The sequence below is a fragment of the Prionailurus bengalensis genome, chromosome B1, assembly GCF_016509475.1.
Source record: "Prionailurus bengalensis isolate Pbe53 chromosome B1, Fcat_Pben_1.1_paternal_pri, whole genome shotgun sequence".
NCBI lineage: Eukaryota > Metazoa > Chordata > Mammalia > Carnivora > Felidae > Prionailurus > Prionailurus bengalensis.
The window spans coordinates 199,671,910-199,691,482 of NC_057344.1; the positions used below are offsets into that span (position 1 = coordinate 199,671,910).

General features: G+C 50.5%; 1 protein-coding gene and 1 long non-coding RNA gene across 4 annotated transcripts in view; one reads left to right on the plus strand and one right to left on the minus strand.

The window, feature by feature from the left end:
- The window catches only part of SLC2A9 (solute carrier family 2 member 9), a 256,914-nt gene that overhangs the window by 123,346 nt on the left and 113,995 nt on the right, over positions 1-19,573 (plus strand). For all 3 annotated transcript variants that reach the window (XM_043572969.1, XM_043572968.1, XM_043572967.1), the window contains one exon: positions 14,721-14,853. In XM_043572969.1, coding sequence (XP_043428904.1) covers positions 14,721-14,853 — 133 coding nt within the window. The remainder of the gene's footprint in view (positions 1-14,720; positions 14,854-19,573) is intronic.
- LOC122479041 lies at positions 9,466-11,587 on the minus strand. Its single transcript, XR_006296217.1, has 2 exons — positions 11,393-11,587; positions 9,466-9,771 (listed from the first exon to the last, which is right to left on the minus strand). It is a non-coding gene; the product is annotated as an uncharacterized LOC122479041 (long non-coding RNA).

Below are 19,573 nucleotides of genomic sequence, written 5' to 3' on the forward strand. Positions count from 1 at the left end.
GGTAAAGTAACTAATATAAGCAGAAGCAGAAATTTCAGAGATGATAACATTGGCATATTAAGGTGCTAAAACAGCTTGTATACATACATTCCATGCGCAATAGAAGGAAGGGGAGGGCACAGAGATGAAGAGAAGAATGAAGGGTGCAAACAAAGACCTGAGCCAAACTTCTAGGGTTGAAAAATGCAACACTGAGCATGAAATGCACGCAGAATGGGATGAACAGTAGATTAACATTATGGAGGAAGACAGTAGCCAACTTCAAGATGGAGCAAAAGAAACTATACAGAATGAAACAAAGAAAAAAGACTGAGAAGACTCAATCTGATATGGGCATCTACAAAAAACCTGAACACCTACAGCTAACACCACACTTCATGGTGAAAGATTAAATGACTTTCCCCAGGACTGGAAAAAAGTGAGGATATCATCTCTCATCAGTAATTTCAACATTGAACTAAAGGTTCTATCCAGTGCAATAAAGCAAATGAAATACGAATAAAATGCATCTTGTTTACAAAGTAAGATTTAAAACTGCCTTGATTTACAGAAGACATGTTTACTTATGTAGGAAATCCCAAAGATTTAACGGAAAAGGTTGATAGAACTAATAATTAAGTCTGTCCAGGTCACAAGATACAAAGTCAGTAGAAAAAGATCAATTGTATTTCTATGTGTAGCAATAAATAATTGGAAATTAAAAAGAAAATATCATTTGCAGTAGTGTTAAAATATGAAACATTTAGGGATAAATTTATCAAAACATGTACAAGACTGTATGCTGAAAACTGTAAAACAGTTGAAAGAAATTAAAGGCCTAAAGAAACATATATACCATATTCATGGACTAGAAAACAATATGGTTAAAATGTCAGTACTCAAACTCGTCAGTGATTCCAGTGTAATTCTAATGAAAATCCTTTCTCACCCTTTTTCTTAGTAGAAAACAGATAAGCTGATTCTAAAATATATATGAATATTAAAGGTCCTCGAATAGCCAAAGCAGTTTCGAAAAGAAGGAACAAAATTGGAGGTCTTGTGCCATCTGATTTTAAGATCTGCTACAAAATTACAATGTGGGGGCATTGGGGTGGCTCAGTTGGCTAAGCATCTGACTCTTGATTTCAGCTCAGGTCATGATCTCATGGTCATGAGATCGATCCCCAAGTTGGGCTCCATACTGAATGTGGAGCCGGCTTAAGATTCTCTCTCTCTCCCTCTGCCCCTCTCCCCTGCTCATGCTTTCTCTCTCTCTCTCTCTCTCTCTCTCTCTCTCTCTCTCTCTCTCTCAAAATAAACAAAAACAAAACCACAATGTTGTATCGCAAAACCATAGAAAATAGATCAATGGAACAGAACAGGGAAGTCAGAACTCAATCTAAACACAGATGACCAACGGATATCCAACCAAGGTGCCGAGGTAATCCAAAGTAGACAGAATGATCTTTTCAGTAAGTGGTGCCGGAACAATTGGATATTGAAATAGGAAAAAGTGGAAGTAGGAGATGGACTTGAGCTTGTTTAGCAATGCCAGAGGTTGGAAGCTGGTCTGGGCTCCCTGGCTTTCCCCTCCTCTCCCTCAGAGTGATTCCCCTAGATGAGAACCCATGGGGCAACATGGCCATGTGTCCCTGGGGATGTGCATAGCCTTAAAACTTGTTCTATGAAATGCATACTTTTTAAGCCACACTTTGCTTCAAGTAAACATGATGGTTTCCACTTAAAGAGCTCAGCTTTGGAAAATGCCACCTAGTGAATGGCCCATTACCCAGACTCTAGATCCTATCCTCACTCATTAAAGAAAAACAAACAAACAAATACAAAAACAGCAGGAAATCTGTTGCTTCAAAAAGCATACCACGGCATCACTCAAAATATTTATTTAGAAGCTGCTATATCCAGAAGGAACAACAGAGCTGGCATAGCCAGTGTTCTCAGTGGACTGATGAGGAAACCGTGGCCAGAGGCAATGACTCGCTCAGAGATGCACCAGTCACGAGTAACAGTAATGATCGTGATAATATCAAACGTGTGCATGACACCAACTCCATGCCAGATACATTCCAGGCGCTTTACACATACTGACGTATTTAATCATAAGCACCCTGCTGAGTAGGTACAATTGATTGGCATTGATCCCATTTTGCAGATGAGGAAACTGATGCACAGAGAATTGAAGTAACTTACCCAAGGTTTCTCTGCCAAAGAGCAGCAGAGCTGGGACGGGAATGCAGGCATCATGGCTTCAGAGTTTGTGGCCTCTGTCATTAACCCACCACCTTCCCAGGAGATTCAGGGTCTCTGGCTCAGGGCAGCCAGACCCCTCAGCCTGAGACTCCCAGCTCCCACATCCTAGACCCCAGGCCTGCAGATGCTTTTGCGTGCAGTCAGTGTGTTTTCAGTGCTGATAACTCGGCCTGCAGGTGTCGGGGCAGGCCCCACAGGGAGGCTTGAAAGGAAGAAGCAACAATTTACCCGGCAGGCCACGGGAAGTCGAACGGTTTCCAGGGGATGGAAACAGCACGTGCAAAGGCTTGGAGGTGTCAGAGAACAGGAGTTCTTTGAGAGAGCTTGAAATCGCTGGGGACGGGAAGGGACCCAGAAAGGAGCTGAGGCGACAGTGGTGGCCACATGGAGCACCTTGAATTGCCAAGCTAGACAGTATGAGCTTTATTCTGGTAGTTTCTTTCCATGACAGGGTGTGGCCTCTCCTTAGACTCCTGGACACGGGCTATGCTGGCACTGGCTAGGTCTTCACGGGCCCAACCAGCCTTTTCTCTCAGGCACAGCCACCCACCAGCTCACTTGAATCACATACATCCTAGAAGTAGGGACACCCCAGTGCTGAGTGGCTGGTGACAAGAAGCAGTGCCAGCAAATGGCCTTTGGTTTGAAGTCTCTGCATTTTCTTTGGCTTTGGTCTTCTAGCACTTAAGGTATTTGAAAGATCAGAAGAAAAGGTGAGGTTCTGAAAAAGACCTGTCTTCATGAAAAACAAGAATTCTGAGCACAGCCTCTGCTTATCAGAGTATGACAGGTGCCAGATGGGCTGGGATGCACTGGCCACAGCTTTATGAACAGAGGGCATGTCAGAGACAAGCAAGCTATGGCAGAGATTCCTTGGGAGGAGCTGAGTGCAGGCCTGCCATCTGCTACTCTGTTCCCGCTGTTACTGTCCTCAGACCTGCCCTGTCCTTCAGGACATGTGCGTGGACAGAATGGATGACAGTGTGAATAAGTTAAGGGAAGGAAATCCTAGCATCGCTCTGGAAGTCCAGCCTCACACCCCCTGTGTTTGTAGAGTCAAGGGCACTCAGGGGCACAGGGGATGGGAGTGTGTAGCCTGGTGCAGTGCAGCCTAGTGTCTCACAGATAAGGAGACGGCACCCTTTAGGTGGAGGGGTGCCATTCTCCTTCTCAGTGGGCTCAACAAAGGGCCACCAGGCTGTCTGTGTCCAGGGCAGAGGTGCCAGATGGCTGGACAGAGGCCCCAAGGGGGGAAAGAAGGAGGAGCAGTGACCAATAGATTAGATGGGGGCCTCTGAGAGCAGCTTTGCTGGGCCTCAACTCCTAGACTTCCTGCTTGGGTCTGAGACATGAGTTCCATACACTCATCCCAGACACCAAATCATAGTCTTGGGGCAGCAGATCTAACCTCAGCCTGTTGTTTGATTAGGATGGGTAACCTATACTGACTGGCTCAGGGGATCCATTCCCACAGCCAAGGGAAAAGATAACCAACATCTGTTAGCTCCCAAATATGTACCAGGCCCACGCTCAGGATATCACCTCTATCACCCTTATAGCAACCCTGAAAAGTAAGTTTTCATTACCACTCTCATTTTCTGGCTGAGACAACTGTGATTCCAGAGAGAATAAGTCATTTGCTCAAAGCCCCATAGCTTGCAAGTAAAAGAACCTGAATTTGAATTTGGGTCTAACCCCAAAGCCGAATGGAGCTGTGAAAGGCAGAGACTGACATCCAAGGTCACAGAGCTCTTGATAACTGGGGCTGGTCTCTGACTGCTAAAAATCATGCCTCAACTGTACATATGCCCCAAATGGAGGTCATCAATAGGAAAGTGCAATTCACATCGATGTCCTTATGCTTTTATTATTTGTTGTTTCAAATTTTTATTTAAATTCTAATTAGTTAACATATAGTGTAATACTGATTTCAGGAGTAGAATTTAGTGACTCATCACTTACATGTAACACCCAGTGCTCATCCCAGCAGGTGCCCCCCTTAATGCCCATCACCCATTTAGCCTATTCCCTACCCTCCGCCCTCCATCATTCCTCAGTTAGTTCTCTATAGTTAAGAGTCTCTCATGGTTTCTTTTTTTTCTTTCCCCTACGTTCACCTGTTTTGTTTCTTAAATTCCACATATGAGTGGAATCATACGGTATTTGTCTTTGACTTATTTCGCTTAACATAATACACTCTAGCTCCATCCACATCATTGCAAATGGCAAGGTTTTGTTCTTTTTGATCTCTGAGTAGTATTCCGTTGTATATATAAACCACATCTTCTTTATCCATTCATCAGTTGATGGACATTTGGACTCTTTCCATACTTTGGCTATTGTTGATAGTGCTGCTATAAACATTGGTGTACATGTGCCCCTTCGAATCAGCAGTTTTATCCTTTGGATAAATGCCAAGTAGTGCAATTGCTGGGTCATGGGGTAGCTCCATTTTTAACTTTTTGAGGGACCTCCACACTGTTTTCCAGAGCGGCTGCACCAGTTTGCATTCCCACCAGCAGCGCAAGAGGGCTCCCCTTTCTCCACATTCTTGCCAACATCGGTTGTTTCCTGAATAGTTAATTTTAGCCATTCTGACAGCTGTGAGGTGGTATCTCATTGTGGTTGTGATTTGTATTTCCCTGATGATGAGTGATGTTGAGCATCTTTTCACATGTCTGTTGGCCCTCTGGATGTCTTCTTTGGAAGAGTATCTATTCATGTCTTCTGCCCATTTCTTCACTGAATTATTTGCTTTTTGGGTATTGAGTTTGATAAGCTCTTTAGAGATTTTGGATACTAACCCTTTATCCCGTGTGTCATTTGCAAATATCTTCTCCCATTCTATCAGCTGCCTTTTAGTTTAAAGCCTTAGAACAAACCCCATTCATCTTCCTTTCTTGAGCTGTATTTGGAGGATACTATATGATGGCAGATGACCCACAGTGAGGGGTGTGGAGGTGGTAATAGACAAAGCCGTGAATGGATCTGAACAATGAAACTCAGAAACCAGAACGACTCAGCTGGAACCACGGAAGCCTGACGAAGGGAATTAATAATGGGCTTCAAGTCCGGGGAGTTTTATTTAGAAAAGAATGGCGGTGACCTAATTCCCCGGGGAAAGAGAAGGACAGTCTCTATAAGTGTAAAGTCAGGGATGTGGTCTGCCTCAGCAAAGGAGTGCCTTGTCTGTCCATGAGAAAAGTGTAGGGGTTAAGAGAACCATGCTGGGTACCACGCTGCCTGGGGTCAGTCCCAGCTCAGCCATTTATAAGATGTGTGACTGTGGTTGCATCACCTAACTTCTCCATGCCTCAGTGTCCTCAACGGTAAAATGCGGATGAAGGCAGGGGTATTGGGAGGATGAAGTTACTGTGTATGAAGCACCCAGCAGATTCCAATGTGCTTGGTGCCTGTCTCTTACTGTGGGTTGGCCCGGGAAGGTCCTCTGCGGGTCAACAACCTTTAAAAATTGCAAGGATTTCTCTGTCTAAAATGGAGAAGGGACCATCTTGATTTTATGGAAGATTTTGCTACAGGATCACCTCAGTATCCTTATCAGTAAAATGCTTGGTCAGAATCATAGCTTCTGACCTTACTTTCCAATTAGATTGCTTGAGAACTACACAAGGCAGAGGACAACTGAACCCTTTGAAAAGCAGAAAAATGTTGCAGGAAAAGGGGTGGGGATCTAGCGTGGCTTGAAAAGCCGCTGTGGGTCACTGCTCAAGTCCTTCCCTCACACCTGGAACTCACAGCAGCTTGCTGAGAGTAAGGGTAAGTGTGTCCTTGGAAGATAATTTCAGCATTATTTCTCACACAGGAAAATGCAAGGGGACTCGCGAAGCCCATGTTCTTAAGATCCCCATTATTGTTCTGTTGACATAGAATCAGAACCTGAATACATACAAAAAATAGTGATTTCTAGAACATACGTTTGCCACAATGAATTGAACCGTTTTAATGGCTGGATTGTGCTCTGCAGGGCCAGGTGGTATTGATTTCCGCACGGACTAGAGTGGAGATGGTAATAGACAAACCCGTCGCAAGGCGGTGTAGACACAGCTGGGCACAGGCTCCCCACCCCAGGGCTCTGCAAAGCTGCAGCCGGCAGGGTCCCTCCCTCTCTGAAAGGTGGCTATGGGGATGGCGTGGTCAAAGGATTCCATGCACGTTGGTTGACTGATGCTGATTCCCTTGTGAGACCCAGCTCGACAAGCAAGGGGCATTCGCAGGTCTCAGTCAGCATCCCTTCTGAAGGTGAGCACCAGTTTCCGCACTGTTTCTCCTTATGGAATGGCTGATGCTTGCTCTGGCGTCTTGCCTTGACAGGGTCCTCGTGATGTTTTGGTAATAGTAGGAGCCATTGGAGTTCAGCTTGAGTGATCTCTGATGACTTCCGTGTAGAACTCTCCGGGGGGAAGCAGGACTGGTCGTAGCTAATATGATCTGCATATAAATTCTCTATTCACCTAGAAGCCTCCATGAGGGAAGGTAATGTGGTATCGCTTTGCTCTGAGAACTGTGTCCTGCTGGGAATAATGTCACATAAGGAGCCCCATGCAGGAATCAGAAGAGCCAGGCTCTCATTCGCCTGCACCCCTCAATTTCTCACGTGGACTGTGCATGAATTGCCTGACCTTTCTGGGCCTCAGTTTTCCCCTTTATAGTCTGGAAATTATAATAGTACCTCAAAGGGGAATATTACTTATGGTATTTCAGCCCTTTAATAGGATGCCATTTGAGAAGTTGGAGCATTAAAAAATATAAACGGGGCACCTCAGTGGCTCAGTCGGTGAAGTGTCCAACTCTTGATTTTAGCTCAGGTCATGGTCTCACAGTTCATGCGTTTGAGCCCCGCATTGGGCTCTGCACTGAGAGCACAGAGCCCGCTTAAGATTCTCTGTCTCCCTCTCTCTGTCTGCGCCTCCCTGCTCCCACATGTTCTCAATCTCTCAGTCAATCTCTCTCTCTCTCTCAAAATAAATAAATAAATTTAAAGTAATAATGATAGCTAAATAAAGTACTTTAAAAGCAGAGATGTGTGTTATTTCACCGTCTCCGTCTCTCGCAGCACCATCACTGACCTGCTCCATTCACCTTACCCAGCGCTCAGTCAGCAAGCTTTAACTGGACACCTGCCATGCCCAGGCACTGGGCCGAAACGTGAAAGAACACAGCAGGGGAAGGGCCCGAGGAGCTGGTCTAGTCAGAGAGAAACACCCGGAAAGAAATCCGTTGCTACATGAGTTAACAAATGCTCTGATGGGATTCTGTACCTGGTAGAGATGTTATCTATGGGTGGGAATCCTAAACTTGGAAGGGTAGACAATTGCTGTATGGGTAAGGCGGAGGCATTCCCAGGAAAGGGAACAGCACATTCAAGGGCGTGGCATCAGCTCTTAGAATCTGGGAGGCTCACCGATCTGCAGGAGCAGAGCCGAGGCGCATGGACCTCTGTCCAGCCCAAGGCAAGGCTGGCGTCATAGCAGGGTTCTTATTAGACAGGGGTTGGGATTCCCAGCTAAGAGATTTGGGCTTGACCCTCAGGGCAGAGGGAAGCCACTGGATGGTCTTAGAGAAGTAACTTAGAACACCACATCCACTTTCCGGAAGGATCACTGAGGCTGTGAGGGATGGAATGGAATGTAGAGGGTTTGGGCACAGTTGAGATTCTGCTGCAGGAATCCAGGTGAACCGGGGGAAGAACGTGCCCCAAGGCCAGTCCTAGCAAGGAGGAAGGGGCGGAATGCATGTGAGAAAGGTTGAGAAACAGCCAACGGGGACATAGGGCAGGCAGCCAGTCAGATGGCAGCTGAGGGTCAACGGCAGGCGTGGAGAGACTAGGTTCCTGAATTGGGTTCCTGGACAGGTGGGGATCCAGGGGTAGGCCTGGGTGGGCCGGGAGGTGGGCCTGTGCTTAGATGTGGAACCAAGAGTTATCAGTGGCGCTGCCCCCAGGCGACTGGCCATGAGAGGAGCCCCAGGCAGAGACGAGGGCTGGATGTGGACCTTTGGAGGCATTGGGTCCACAGGTGGGATTAGGTTGGGTGTCCTGGCAAAGAGACCCTGAGATGGACGTTGGTGGGCAGGAAGCTGATGGGGAAGTGTGTTCAGCTCAACCCCTGCCAGAGAGTGAGGGAGTCAAACTCAGCAGACGGGGAAGGTGAGCTGCCCTCAGTCATACAGGGATCCAGGCCTGGCTCTGGACCTGGAGGGCCCCTCGATTGTTCCATTTCCAGACAGAGGAGGACAGGCAGGCCTATGTGTCCCCACATCAGCCAGCCCCTGCATGCAGGTTGCTCCTGGGGAGGGGTGGGCAGCCTCGGTGGAAAAAGCATCCTCCAAGGTCAACAGCCAACCACACTCCTGGCCGTTGGAGAATGAGCCCCTCAGTTCTGGGTCCTGCACCGCCATTCACTGCCAGTGGATGGAGGGGAGGCCCAAGGCCGGTGGCTCTCACTGCCCCTGGGGCCATCTGGAGATGGCCTGGCACCCAGCCTGGCACCCAGGCCACACTCCCAGACCAGCCAGCCTCAAATCTCCAAGTGTGGGAGACAATGGGCATGAGCAGTTTTTAAATCTCTCCAGGGGATTCCAGTGCACAGCTAAGTTTAAGACCCATCGTCCTGGGGGAAGTCCTGGAGATAGAAAGAAGGCTGGGCTCACGTTTCCAGGTGCTCAAGGAAGCTGGAGGAGAACCAGGAGAGGTGGCCTGGAAGGGCCGGGGGCTCAGAGGGAAGTGAGTGGTCGCCTGCAGCAAGAACCTGCGTGTGTCTGGGGGAGGGGTGGCCCCGCTGCCCCCAAAACGTACCTGGGATTGGCTTTTATCGGCTATGCTGAGGTGACAGACATGTGGCCGCTGCTTTTGGAAGAAGAGTTTGTTATTCACCATTCTGGTGCCACCCCATGCAGGGCCACACAGGGCGGGCACCGGGGTCCATCAGGAAGCAGGAGGGAGGGGAGAACAAGGCCTGAGCTTTGTTGTGGATTCTGCATCAAGGAATGGGCAGGGCAGGGTAGGCAGCTGGAACAAGTTTAGGACTGCATGGTTTGAATGATCTCAGGCCAGCTCTGGGCCGCAGGGGCTGTCTGGGTGTCTGTTATCTGACCTTCCGGTAACTTAGGGTGGGAAGAATATGGGCTTATGTGTGACAGTTGGATAAAGGAAGTCACTGGGGGCGTGGGCTCTGGTTGGTTTGCAAGGGAAAGACATGCTCTCAGGCAAGTTGTTTACTATGACGGGAAGGGGAAGCCTACAGGATCAGTAAGGACCCAAGATGCGAAAGCATCAGTAATACAGAAAATGAGAGGCGTAATTAGTAAGCCTGCTCCGTGGGCCCTTAGCTTGGAGACCAGCGCGGGCTGGATTTCAGTACCAGTACCGGTGCAGCTTTCACGACAGTGCACGGTAGCCTTGACCGTGGATTCCTCCTGGCTGCAGAGGAGATGCAAACTCCCGGGTCAGAGGAACTCCACAGGGAGGGGTGGTCCCAGGGATGGACCGGAGGGAGAGCACACTGGCTGGAAGTGGCAGAAGGAAGAAAGGAGAGGGAGGGAAATGAGAAGCAGCCCCCTCCCCGCCCCCCCCCTCCCAACCCCCTTTCCTCCAACTCTTTCCACCATGGCTCCAAGTCCAGAGCAGGCTTGGACTAGGAGACAGAAAACTTGCCATTCACTCAGGTTGATTTTGATTGTTATTTTGAAACTGTCACCCCGAGACTATCTGTCTCCTAAGGTTGAGGCCCCGGGGTGGGGCAGAGAAGAGCACCCCTCGCCAATTAAACTTCATTATTTTTTTAAATGTTTAATGTTTATTTATTTTTAAGAGAGAGAGCATGAGTGGGGGAAGGGGAAGAGAGAGAGGGAGACACAGAATCCCAAGCAGGCTCCAGGCTCTGAGCTGTCAGCACAGAGCCTGATGTGGGGCTCAAACTCACAAACCGTGAGATCATGACCTGAGCTGAAGTCAGACGCTTAGCCAACTGAGCCATACGAGCCACCCAGGCGCCCCCCCCCCCCCCAATTAAACTTTAAAGGAACATAGGAGATAAAAACCAGGTTGTACTTTGACGGCATCATGAATTGTGTGTCTTTAACACGTGTTGTATTTGTGGAGCACCGAGTGTGGAGCTTGGCACATGGAACGCTCCATAAACATTTAGCCGTTACCATCATCAGATCCTAAATATGATGAAATAGAAAAATACTTCATTTCATCCCTGGCTGGCTTTGTGAGACAGGCTTCCTTCTTCCCCTTCTTGCTGCCAGAAGCACTGACTTGTGGCCCCGGAGCCTGTCTCATTGGTGGCACGTGTGCCTGCCAGTGTCACTGTCCCTGTCCTGCTCGTCTGCACATGGAGGGCACACGGTGATGTCCTTCAGAAGAACTTGACTTGGGGTAAGGTCAGTGGTTCCAACTCTACTCAACATTTTGTGCAGTCGTATCAGAGCCTGGGAGGATATTGTTTATGGAAAGGCCTGAAGTCATCGAGCTCACGGGCAATGTGACCAGGAAGCCTGTTTTACAAAGGAAACCTTGCAGATTCAAGGACACGGCTGTCAGGTTATTGTGTGACCCACTCATTTTACCTGAGAGGGAGTTGAAAGTCACCCTGGCCAACAAGATGATGCATTTTTCTCTCCTCCCGAGTGAAATAAGCAGGTGTAAGAACTCTGACCTCGTGCTCTATGGAACGCAGGAGGCCCTAACCGGCATTACAAAGACTCATCTGAGATTGACTTTCCGTAGCCCCTCGTGGTCCTGTGCTAGGCGAGTGTTACATATTCTTTACAACACGCCTTCTCGGGGTGCCTGGATGGCTCAGTCGGTTAAGTGGCCCACTCGTGATTTGGGCTCAAGTCATGATCTCACGGTCTGTGAGTTCAAGCCCCGCATCGGGCTCTGCACTGGCAGCGTGGAGCCTGCTTGGGATTCTCTCTCTTTCCCTCTCTCTCTGCCCCTCCCCTGCTTGATCTCTCTTTCTCTCTCTCCAAATAAATAAATGAACATTAAAAAAATTTAAAACATGCCTTCTGTTTTGCACAGCTTCTAACAAAGAAAGTTAGAGGCTGTCCTCTGCTCTTGCCAAGGGGGTCTGTGTGAAGGTGACCAGTGCGTACAAAAGCCACTTCCCATACTCACATGTTTCTCCTGTAGATACTCTGTACTGGGCACAGTCTCTGCCCTCTAAGTGTGGTGTGAAATGCTGAGTCCTTGGCTCTGTGCAGGGACCAAATGCCCAAGAGCACCGTGGAGGGCCACTGAGGATTCTTTGGCCTGAAGCAATGGAAGAAGATCAGATCCCCTGGGTCGGGAAGCCTCGTGCCCCCGCCACTCCCCCTGCCCCCCCACCGGTGACTGAGGCACCTGTGGTCAGGCTTCATGGATTAGAACTTAGATTCTTGGGCCCAAGACCTATTGTTTAGTCATGGCTCTGTGATGGAATTGTGGCTCCGATGAACCACTTAACCTCTCTGTGCTACAGTGAATATTTCTGTAACATGAGCGTGATCCTGGTCTGTACCTCAGAGGACTATTGTGGAAATTCAGGGAGATAATCTATGTAATGTGCTTCTCACCACCGTTCATGATAAAGACCACTCTTGTGTGTTGAATGCTTGCAGTGCACAGGGTCCTGTGCTGAGCACTTGATAAATCTATTAGCTCACGTAACCCTCCTGACAACCTGTGAAGAGGCATTAGTGTTACCCCCATTGTACAGACAGGAAGACTGAAGCATAAGCAGTCAGGTTGCCAAGGGCCACAGAGAACTGGGGATCGAGGCAGAATTCAAGGTCAGACGGCTATGGGATTTTGGATTTTGTAGGCACTGAGTTCATGAACTCCACTGTTGGCTAAGCTCGGCCCTCCTTGAGTAAAATGTCGCCCGAGCTCTACTCTGAATATTCCTGCCATTCTCCTTCCCCGCTCCAAACACTGTTAGCATCCCAAGCTAGGGGTCACCCGCCCTGAGGTCAGTAATACCTGCTTTTCTCTGGAGGTAGACACCAGAGCACAGCCACCAGAGTGATGTCCTTAGGAAAGATTCTACACGTCCTTCCATTTACGACATCACAGATCACAGGCTATACCAGAGCTTGGCTTGTCAGTAATACTAGAAATCCACTCTGTGCACTCACTGACAGCATGGCAGAAATGCCGGACTGTAGACGCAAGGAAGTGGAGGGTGTGCATCCCATTTGGGTGTGCAGACCCTTGCACAGCTCCTGGATGTCCTCAGAGCCACGTCCAAGTGCCATGGAATGGCTGCAGACCACCCATGACCAGCCTCCAGTGTCTGTACTCCCGTGTCTCTAGCATCCCCTGGCCCTACATTCCCACTGCGGTTCTTGTTTCCCAGTGAATCTGGGTAGATCAGGCCTCTGCACAGTCGTATGTGCTATTCCTACTCCAGATCTGCCCTTCCAGCTCCTCTTCTTCCACCCTTCCGCAGCTCCAAGGATCTTATCCTGGAAGGTCGCCTCTCTTTAGATGCTAGGGGAAGGGCTTGGCTACTTCCTTCTCTGCACCTCCTGGCTGGCAGGCCTCCGTGTGGGCTTTTCTGTCTTCACATCTCAAACGTGCAGCAACAGCTCTGGCCTCTCTGGCTGCTGGGAGGCGAAATGAGACAATTGTGTGACAAGCCCACGCCACGCCTGGCACATTAACAGGAGCTTAATTGGGTTAATTCCCCTGTCTTCCCACCGCACCTGCCCTCCCCCCACAAGCTTTCTGTGTTTGCTGTTACTGAGACAGCAGGTAAACTCGAAGAAAAAACAGAATCAACAACAACATACTCACACCAAAAAAGGCATAGCCAAAATTCTACTTATGTGTACATCATTTTTCTTTGTTCCTTGGTCTTTCAAAAAACCTGAGATATAACTCACCTACTGTAAAATCCATCCTTTTCAAGTGGTTTTTAGTGTGTTCACAAAGTTGCAAGGCCATGGCTCTTTTCTAATCCAAAATATTGGAAGCCCATACCTGTGGGCAGTCCCTGACCATCCCAGCTCCCTCTGGCAGTCCTCCCCCCCCTCCCCCCCATAACCACTAGTCTCCCTTTTGCCCTACCCCCAACCCGGTCTTGTCTCTCACCCCGAGTTCTCACCAAACCCAGAGCTGACATTGGCCTGGAGGTTCCCTCAGGGCGGTGGTGACATCAGAGGAGTTTTGTGAACATAAATTGCTATTTTACACAGAGAGGGCAGTAGGATCGAAGGTCCCTTGAAGATCAGGACCTGGTCATAGTCCTTCTCCGGCCACTTGGCCTGCTCTGTGCTCCAGGGGTCCCCGCCTGCTACACCCTCTTGTGATTCGGGGACTGAGAACTTACCGGGGCCTCTGGCCTCAAGGGCCTCTGTAGGGAGCCAGCCCTGGGAGAACCCTAGAGGGGATTCTGTCCCCGAGGGTGCTCGGGACCCCAGGGACATGCTTCCAGTAGGACCTGACCTGAAGCCGGCTGAGCCTCCCTTGGCCCATCTTGCAAAGTCTCTTCAGGTCTGAACGTGCCTCCTTGCTGGTCTCCTTTCTCTTTCTGAGGAAATAAAGCATGTCAAGAATTTGGCACTGAGCATTTTGCTTTCTCTCCATCAGAACTGCCTCCCATTGGCATTCTCTTCCAGCAGAGGCATGGGGAGAGCTTCCTTGGTAAACTGGAGTTGAAAAACAAAGCGGCTCAGGAAGAAGCTGCCTTAATCACCTAGGAACAGCCGCAGCAGCGTTAAGGCGACTGGTGCTGCTCCCAGTGGCCCAGATGCCCCTTGTGTAGCTCAGGCTGTAGGGCCCTGCTTGCTTTCCCTGGCCCCAGACTGAGAAGAATCCCCGCCAGCCCCACCACGCTCACCCGCGGGAATCAGGGAAGCTCCAGCTACTACCTTCCCCGTGTGTCCTGGGACAGGACCAGCCTGGGTGGGGTCTCTCCGGCCTGGGAGGCGTCTGGGGACTGGCATCAATGGAGACAGCAGTTTCTTCTGTGCACCTGCTGTGCACCAGGCCCCACAGCCCAAGTGCTATCCGATTGCACTCTCGGGACAAGCTGCAAGGTGGCTGTGGCTGTCCCCATCCCACAGGTGAAGAGACAGAGATTTCGAGGGGCCACGAGCATGGTTTACAGGGCCACACGACCAGGAAGGAGTGGAGCCCGTTCAGGCTCACCGTGATGCCCTCCCAGAGTCCTGGCATTGGTCAGCTCTGATACCCCTGAGTGGTCTTGGTCCCCCTGAATCCCACAGGTCACCACCTCACAGGTGGTTCTGAGAATGGACCGGCCTCGTGCGTGGACAATGCCAGACACGTGGGGCTGGTGCTAAACCAGCGTCCGTTCCAGGTCTCGGCCTTTGTTGGTGGGGATCCCACTGGTGCTGGAGGGTCTTCTGCACAGAGCTGACACCGCTTGGCCCAGGGGCCCACCCGCAGCCGGATGACTGAAGGCCACATCCATTCATCGGCCTCCTCTTTCTCCCTTCAGGAGAGCACCTGGCCATACCTGTTTGGAGTGATCGCTGTCCCTGCCTTGGTCCAGCTGGTGACCCTGCCTTTTCTCCCCGAGAGCCCCCGCTACCTGCTCTTTGAGAAGCACGACCAGGCCGGAGCCGAGAAAGGTAGGGGACCCGTGGCCTTTCCTGCATAGCTCCAGCCTGTTCATGGGGGTCAGCGCTGCAGGGCGCACTGGGACCTGGGGCCATCCCTCTCTGCAGGCACTGTGCTGGGTGCCCCTGGACACCCTGTATTGATTCATCCTCCCGGCAGCCCGCAGCGGGGACACACATCACACAGGGAAGCTGGAAAACCCAAGACAGAGAAGGATAAGACCCAGGTCTGCTCGCTTCTGGGCGGTGTCTGTCTCCCCATTGGTCCCAACCTCAGAGACAGCCTGACTTCTTAGCGGTTTAGGTCTTTCTTGGCTCTCTCCTCACCCCTCCTCTCTTCTTCACTCCCGGGTTCTGCTGTCCTCACATTCCCAAGGAAAGGAAATACGCAAGTGCAGAAGGAGCACCCGTGTTCCGCCAGCACGGGGCTGGGTGCCAGCAGCTTGCGAGGGAGGCAGAGCGTGTTCACTTTACAGGAGAGAAACAGGACATCCACGATGGGGCTTGGGACTGGTCTTAGTTCGCTGTCCTTAAAGTCCGTAAAGCTCCTGAACGGTGAGGTGCCGGGTCGGATGCAAAGCATTCAGAATCAGAGGCGTTCCCACAGCGCCCCGGAAAGGCAAAACCATTTTGCCCAGGCACAGACAATGTAGAATGAACACCCCCGTCTTCTTGTAAAAGGAGACACTGAAGGCACCCCCGTTAAGCAGGAGGGGCTGGGTGCACCACGGCTGCCCTCCCGTCCCCAGCTCTGCCGCCTGACCTGGTCTTCTAACCTTCATCTGTGGAAGGAAACGATAGGAACCTCCCTCTGGGCTTGTCATAAGGGTGATGAAATTACATGATATATATAAGGTTTGCAGGAGCATTTGCTGTCATTCTGAGAACTCGGTCCCTTTCCTTATCCGTACCCTGTCCTCTGATCTAAATTTCACTAGTGTCCACGTCCAAGAAAAAAATTGAGAATTACATAGCCTTTACTTAATACAATTTGTGCAACCCTTTTTAAAATCCACACAGCCTCAGTATTTTCTGAATTAACAAACGAGATATTAACAATTGCCTCCACTTGCCTAGTAGTTTGTGGCTGGGATCCATTTTCTCATTTACGGCATTCCTGTAAAAACATGACATCAGGAGATATTATTATTACCTTCACTGTTTAGGCAAAGGAACTGAGGCTTACAGGGCTGAGGTGATCTGCCCAAGGCTGTGGTTCTTGGCTTTTGGTTTCTAGAGGCCTTTAAAAATATGATTATGGTGAGGGGGAGCACATGGGTGGCTCAGTCGGTAAGCGTCTGACTCCTGGTTTCGGCTCAGGTCATGATCTCACGGTTCCGTGCATACGGTGGGGGTGGAACTCGAGGCCTGTCCCCCGTTGGGGGCCCCTGGCCCTCCCCATCCCACAGCCGTGAGCATCAGGAAAAGGACTGGAACCAGAGGAGACTTTCCTCCCACCCCACTCACGCTCAGAGGGGCATCGGGGGTCGTGTTCCAGGGGACTTCCCATGGGGCCCGTGGGGAGACGAGCCATCCAGAAGTCAGGCTGCAGAGGAGGCGGCTGATTGTCAGATGGGGAAGGCTCTGGAGCGACACTAATGTGGCTGAGAAAGAGCCGGGGGATCCTGGTGCCAAAAGCAGCCAGGCTGGGGGTCCGTGGAAGGTGACGGTTCCTCCAGTCCCATCCCTCCTGGGCTCGTCGGCAAGAACCCGCAGGAAATGCATCAATTACGTACGGTTGGAATGGGCAGTGAGTGTGTGTGCTAGACAGTGAAGACGGCTTAAAAGGTTTGCTTCACAGCACAGGAGGGAGGGAGGGAGGGAGGGAGGGAGGGAGAAGTCTAGTTATTAAAAAAAAATGATAAATATTACATGTGTGCTTTATACAAAGAACAAAGACGCTGGCCTAGGTTGAAAGAGAATTTTGAAATTCGCATCTGTGCCAGTAAAAGTGGGGTTTCACTCCAGACACTCAGCAAACAACAGGTATTTACTGTGCTGGCACTCTGCCAGGTGATGGGGCGAGCGGGGAACCCAAGACGGCATCCCAGCCCCCCAGGAGGCGAGGGGAAGGGGAAGGGAGCTGGACGTCCCCATTGGTAGCTCATCTGTGTTGAGAACTATTATCATCCTGAGCGCTTCACATGTGTTAGACCCTTAAAGCCTCTCAACCGTGGAAAGCAGATCACATTATTACTCTCGTTTTAAAACAAAACAAACAAACAAAAAACTGAAGACGGGATAAGTTGACAAAGGACACGGAGCTTGCACATGGTGGCACTGACGGTCTGGCTCTGGAAGCCCTGAGCGCAAGTAAAGCACACTCCGTTGTGTTGCCTGGCTCGATGGGAGATGCGCCTTGTCTGGTCTGTTGGTAATTTGGGGGGAAGGGGTCCCGCAGCGGTCAGCGACTGTGACAACACCACAGAGCAAACCGCCTTGAAGCTCGTCGGCTTAAGACGATGGCATTTATCGTCCCCAGGGCTGCAGCGGGCTGTGAAGTTCTGTCCATCCCGACAGGGCCTGACCTTGCAGTTCCTCTTGCCTTAGCAGAAGTTGTCTGGCGTGGCTGGTGGTCAGCTGGCGGATCCAGGCCGGCCTCACCTCTGGGCCGTGTGCTCATCCTCCAGCAGACCGGGCCCCGGGCGGATTCTCACTGTGAGCGCAGAGAGCCCAGAGAGGAGGTGGAAAACACGAGCGGGTTCTCGAGCTTCAAATCAGCTAAAATCCTTCTGGCCGACGTAACTCCCGTGGTCAAACCCACAGTCGGAGCGGGAGGGGGTAGCAGTTACAGAGCAAAGGACACACACGTCGGGAGGTCGTGAACCGGGGCCATGGACGCAACCCATCCCCACCACAGCAGCCCCCTTCCAGGCTTTCCCACCCCACCCCGCCCCCATCCCTAGCTCCAGCTGGGTCTCATTTATTGACGCCCCTCTTGTCAGTTGAGGAGAAGCCCCCAGTACCTAAAAGTAGGGGAGACAGCCCAAACTTGCACTGTGAGAAACGGGGGATATTTAACTGATAGAAATGAAATGTTAGCACAGGCAATGTGATAGGGCAATGCTTCAGTCATGGGGTCAGGAAAGTTGCATTGATCAGGACCCTTTGGGTTGTAAGAGCTAGACAATGCAGCCTGAGCAAAAAGGAACCTTTGAAGTCCTGGCTCCGTGAGTAGTATTTGAGGTCCCCCCAAATTAACACCCCTCTTTCCGGCCCAAGTTTGACAGCAGACGAAAGATGGATAGAGGAGTGGATAAAAATGCCGCCTTCCGTGTGGATAAAGACTCCTCGGTCAATTGGCATTAGGTCTGAGGGCCAGGAGAGCCTCATAAGGCAGTACTCATGAACTGAGCTAAGTACTCACTCATGGGCTCCCGGGCAGGCGTGCCCTGAAAAACCGAGAACACAGAAGAGAGAGTGTGTGTTCCTCCAGCCAGGCAGATCCTCAAATGAAAGAGAGGAGCTAAGCCATGCAGACCATCTCTCTCCCCAACTTACCAGTTAGCCCACTGCATTCCCATCTCCTGGGGAAGAGTGAGCGAGGGGTGGGCAGAGACAGAGTGAAGGACACAGTGATGAAATGCCCCTTCAGGAGGACAGTAGTATCAGGAGTGAACAATAAGGGTTCTTCCTCGTGATAGGAGGTGAGGGACTGGGTTTCCTTCAGGCATGGTGGGACCCAGGAGCTAAGACCAAGCTGTGAAGGTACCATCTCCCTCTTGCTCAACAAATCCTAGACATTCTAGGATTCATTGGCTTCCTTCTTAGATGAGCTTTCTCCACCTGGCATCAAGACAGTCCTGAGTGGCTCCGGCTTTATGACACTGAGGAGGAGAGAGATTCCTTTTCACGTAGCACGCATCTCAACCGCTAAACGAAAGAACTCTAATTGGCCCTTCTTAGGTCACATGGCCATCCTTGTACTGATTGCTCCCCTGGGCATTGGAATTCCTTGATTCGCCAGTCCAGGTTACTGTCTAGTCTGGTGACTGGGGATGGAGGGCCATGAGGTTTGGCTGACATCTCTACTAGAATTACAGGGACCACGGGAGGAGAGCTTCAGGAAAAGGATACAGGCAAGAGAGGAAAGGTAGCAGATGCCCATCACCAGAAGGAGTGATACTTCTGGAAGCTCCCTTCCTGGCCGTGCTCCATCACCCCTCCCCCGTGGTCCATATTGGCCTTTGCTGCCAGAGGCCCAGTCGGGCACAGAGACTCGGCAGAGAGCTCAGATAAGGAGAAAGCGATTCACGTTGTTGTTGTTATTTTGTGGGTGGGATGGAGTGTGTTTCCGTGGCATTTAGCAGCCAGTTCTGGGCTAGGACCCTGGCCTTAACAGAAAAGGAAGACTGTCCGTTGTCGCCTGCCATTGTAATTTTGGTTGCCATCATGATCAAGGGAAGTTTGTTTCTTTTGCTCTTTTCAGAGAGAAAGGGGTGTGTGTGTCAGGACTCAGGTCCACCACCTTTTGATAGAAACCCCAGATGACAGCGTCTTAGACAAATTGGAAGTTTATTTCTCTCTCACATCAGAAAGTGTTGAAGGTAGGCGGTCTACAGCTGCTATGATTCTCCATGGTACCAGGGACCTCAATCCTTTCATTGTCTCCATCTGCCATCCTCAGAAGGTTGCCTCATGGTCCAAAGTGGCTGCTCTCACACCTGCATTCTGGCCAGGGGAAGGAGGGTGAGAGGGAGGGATTATCACTTGCCTGTCTAGTTAAGAATTC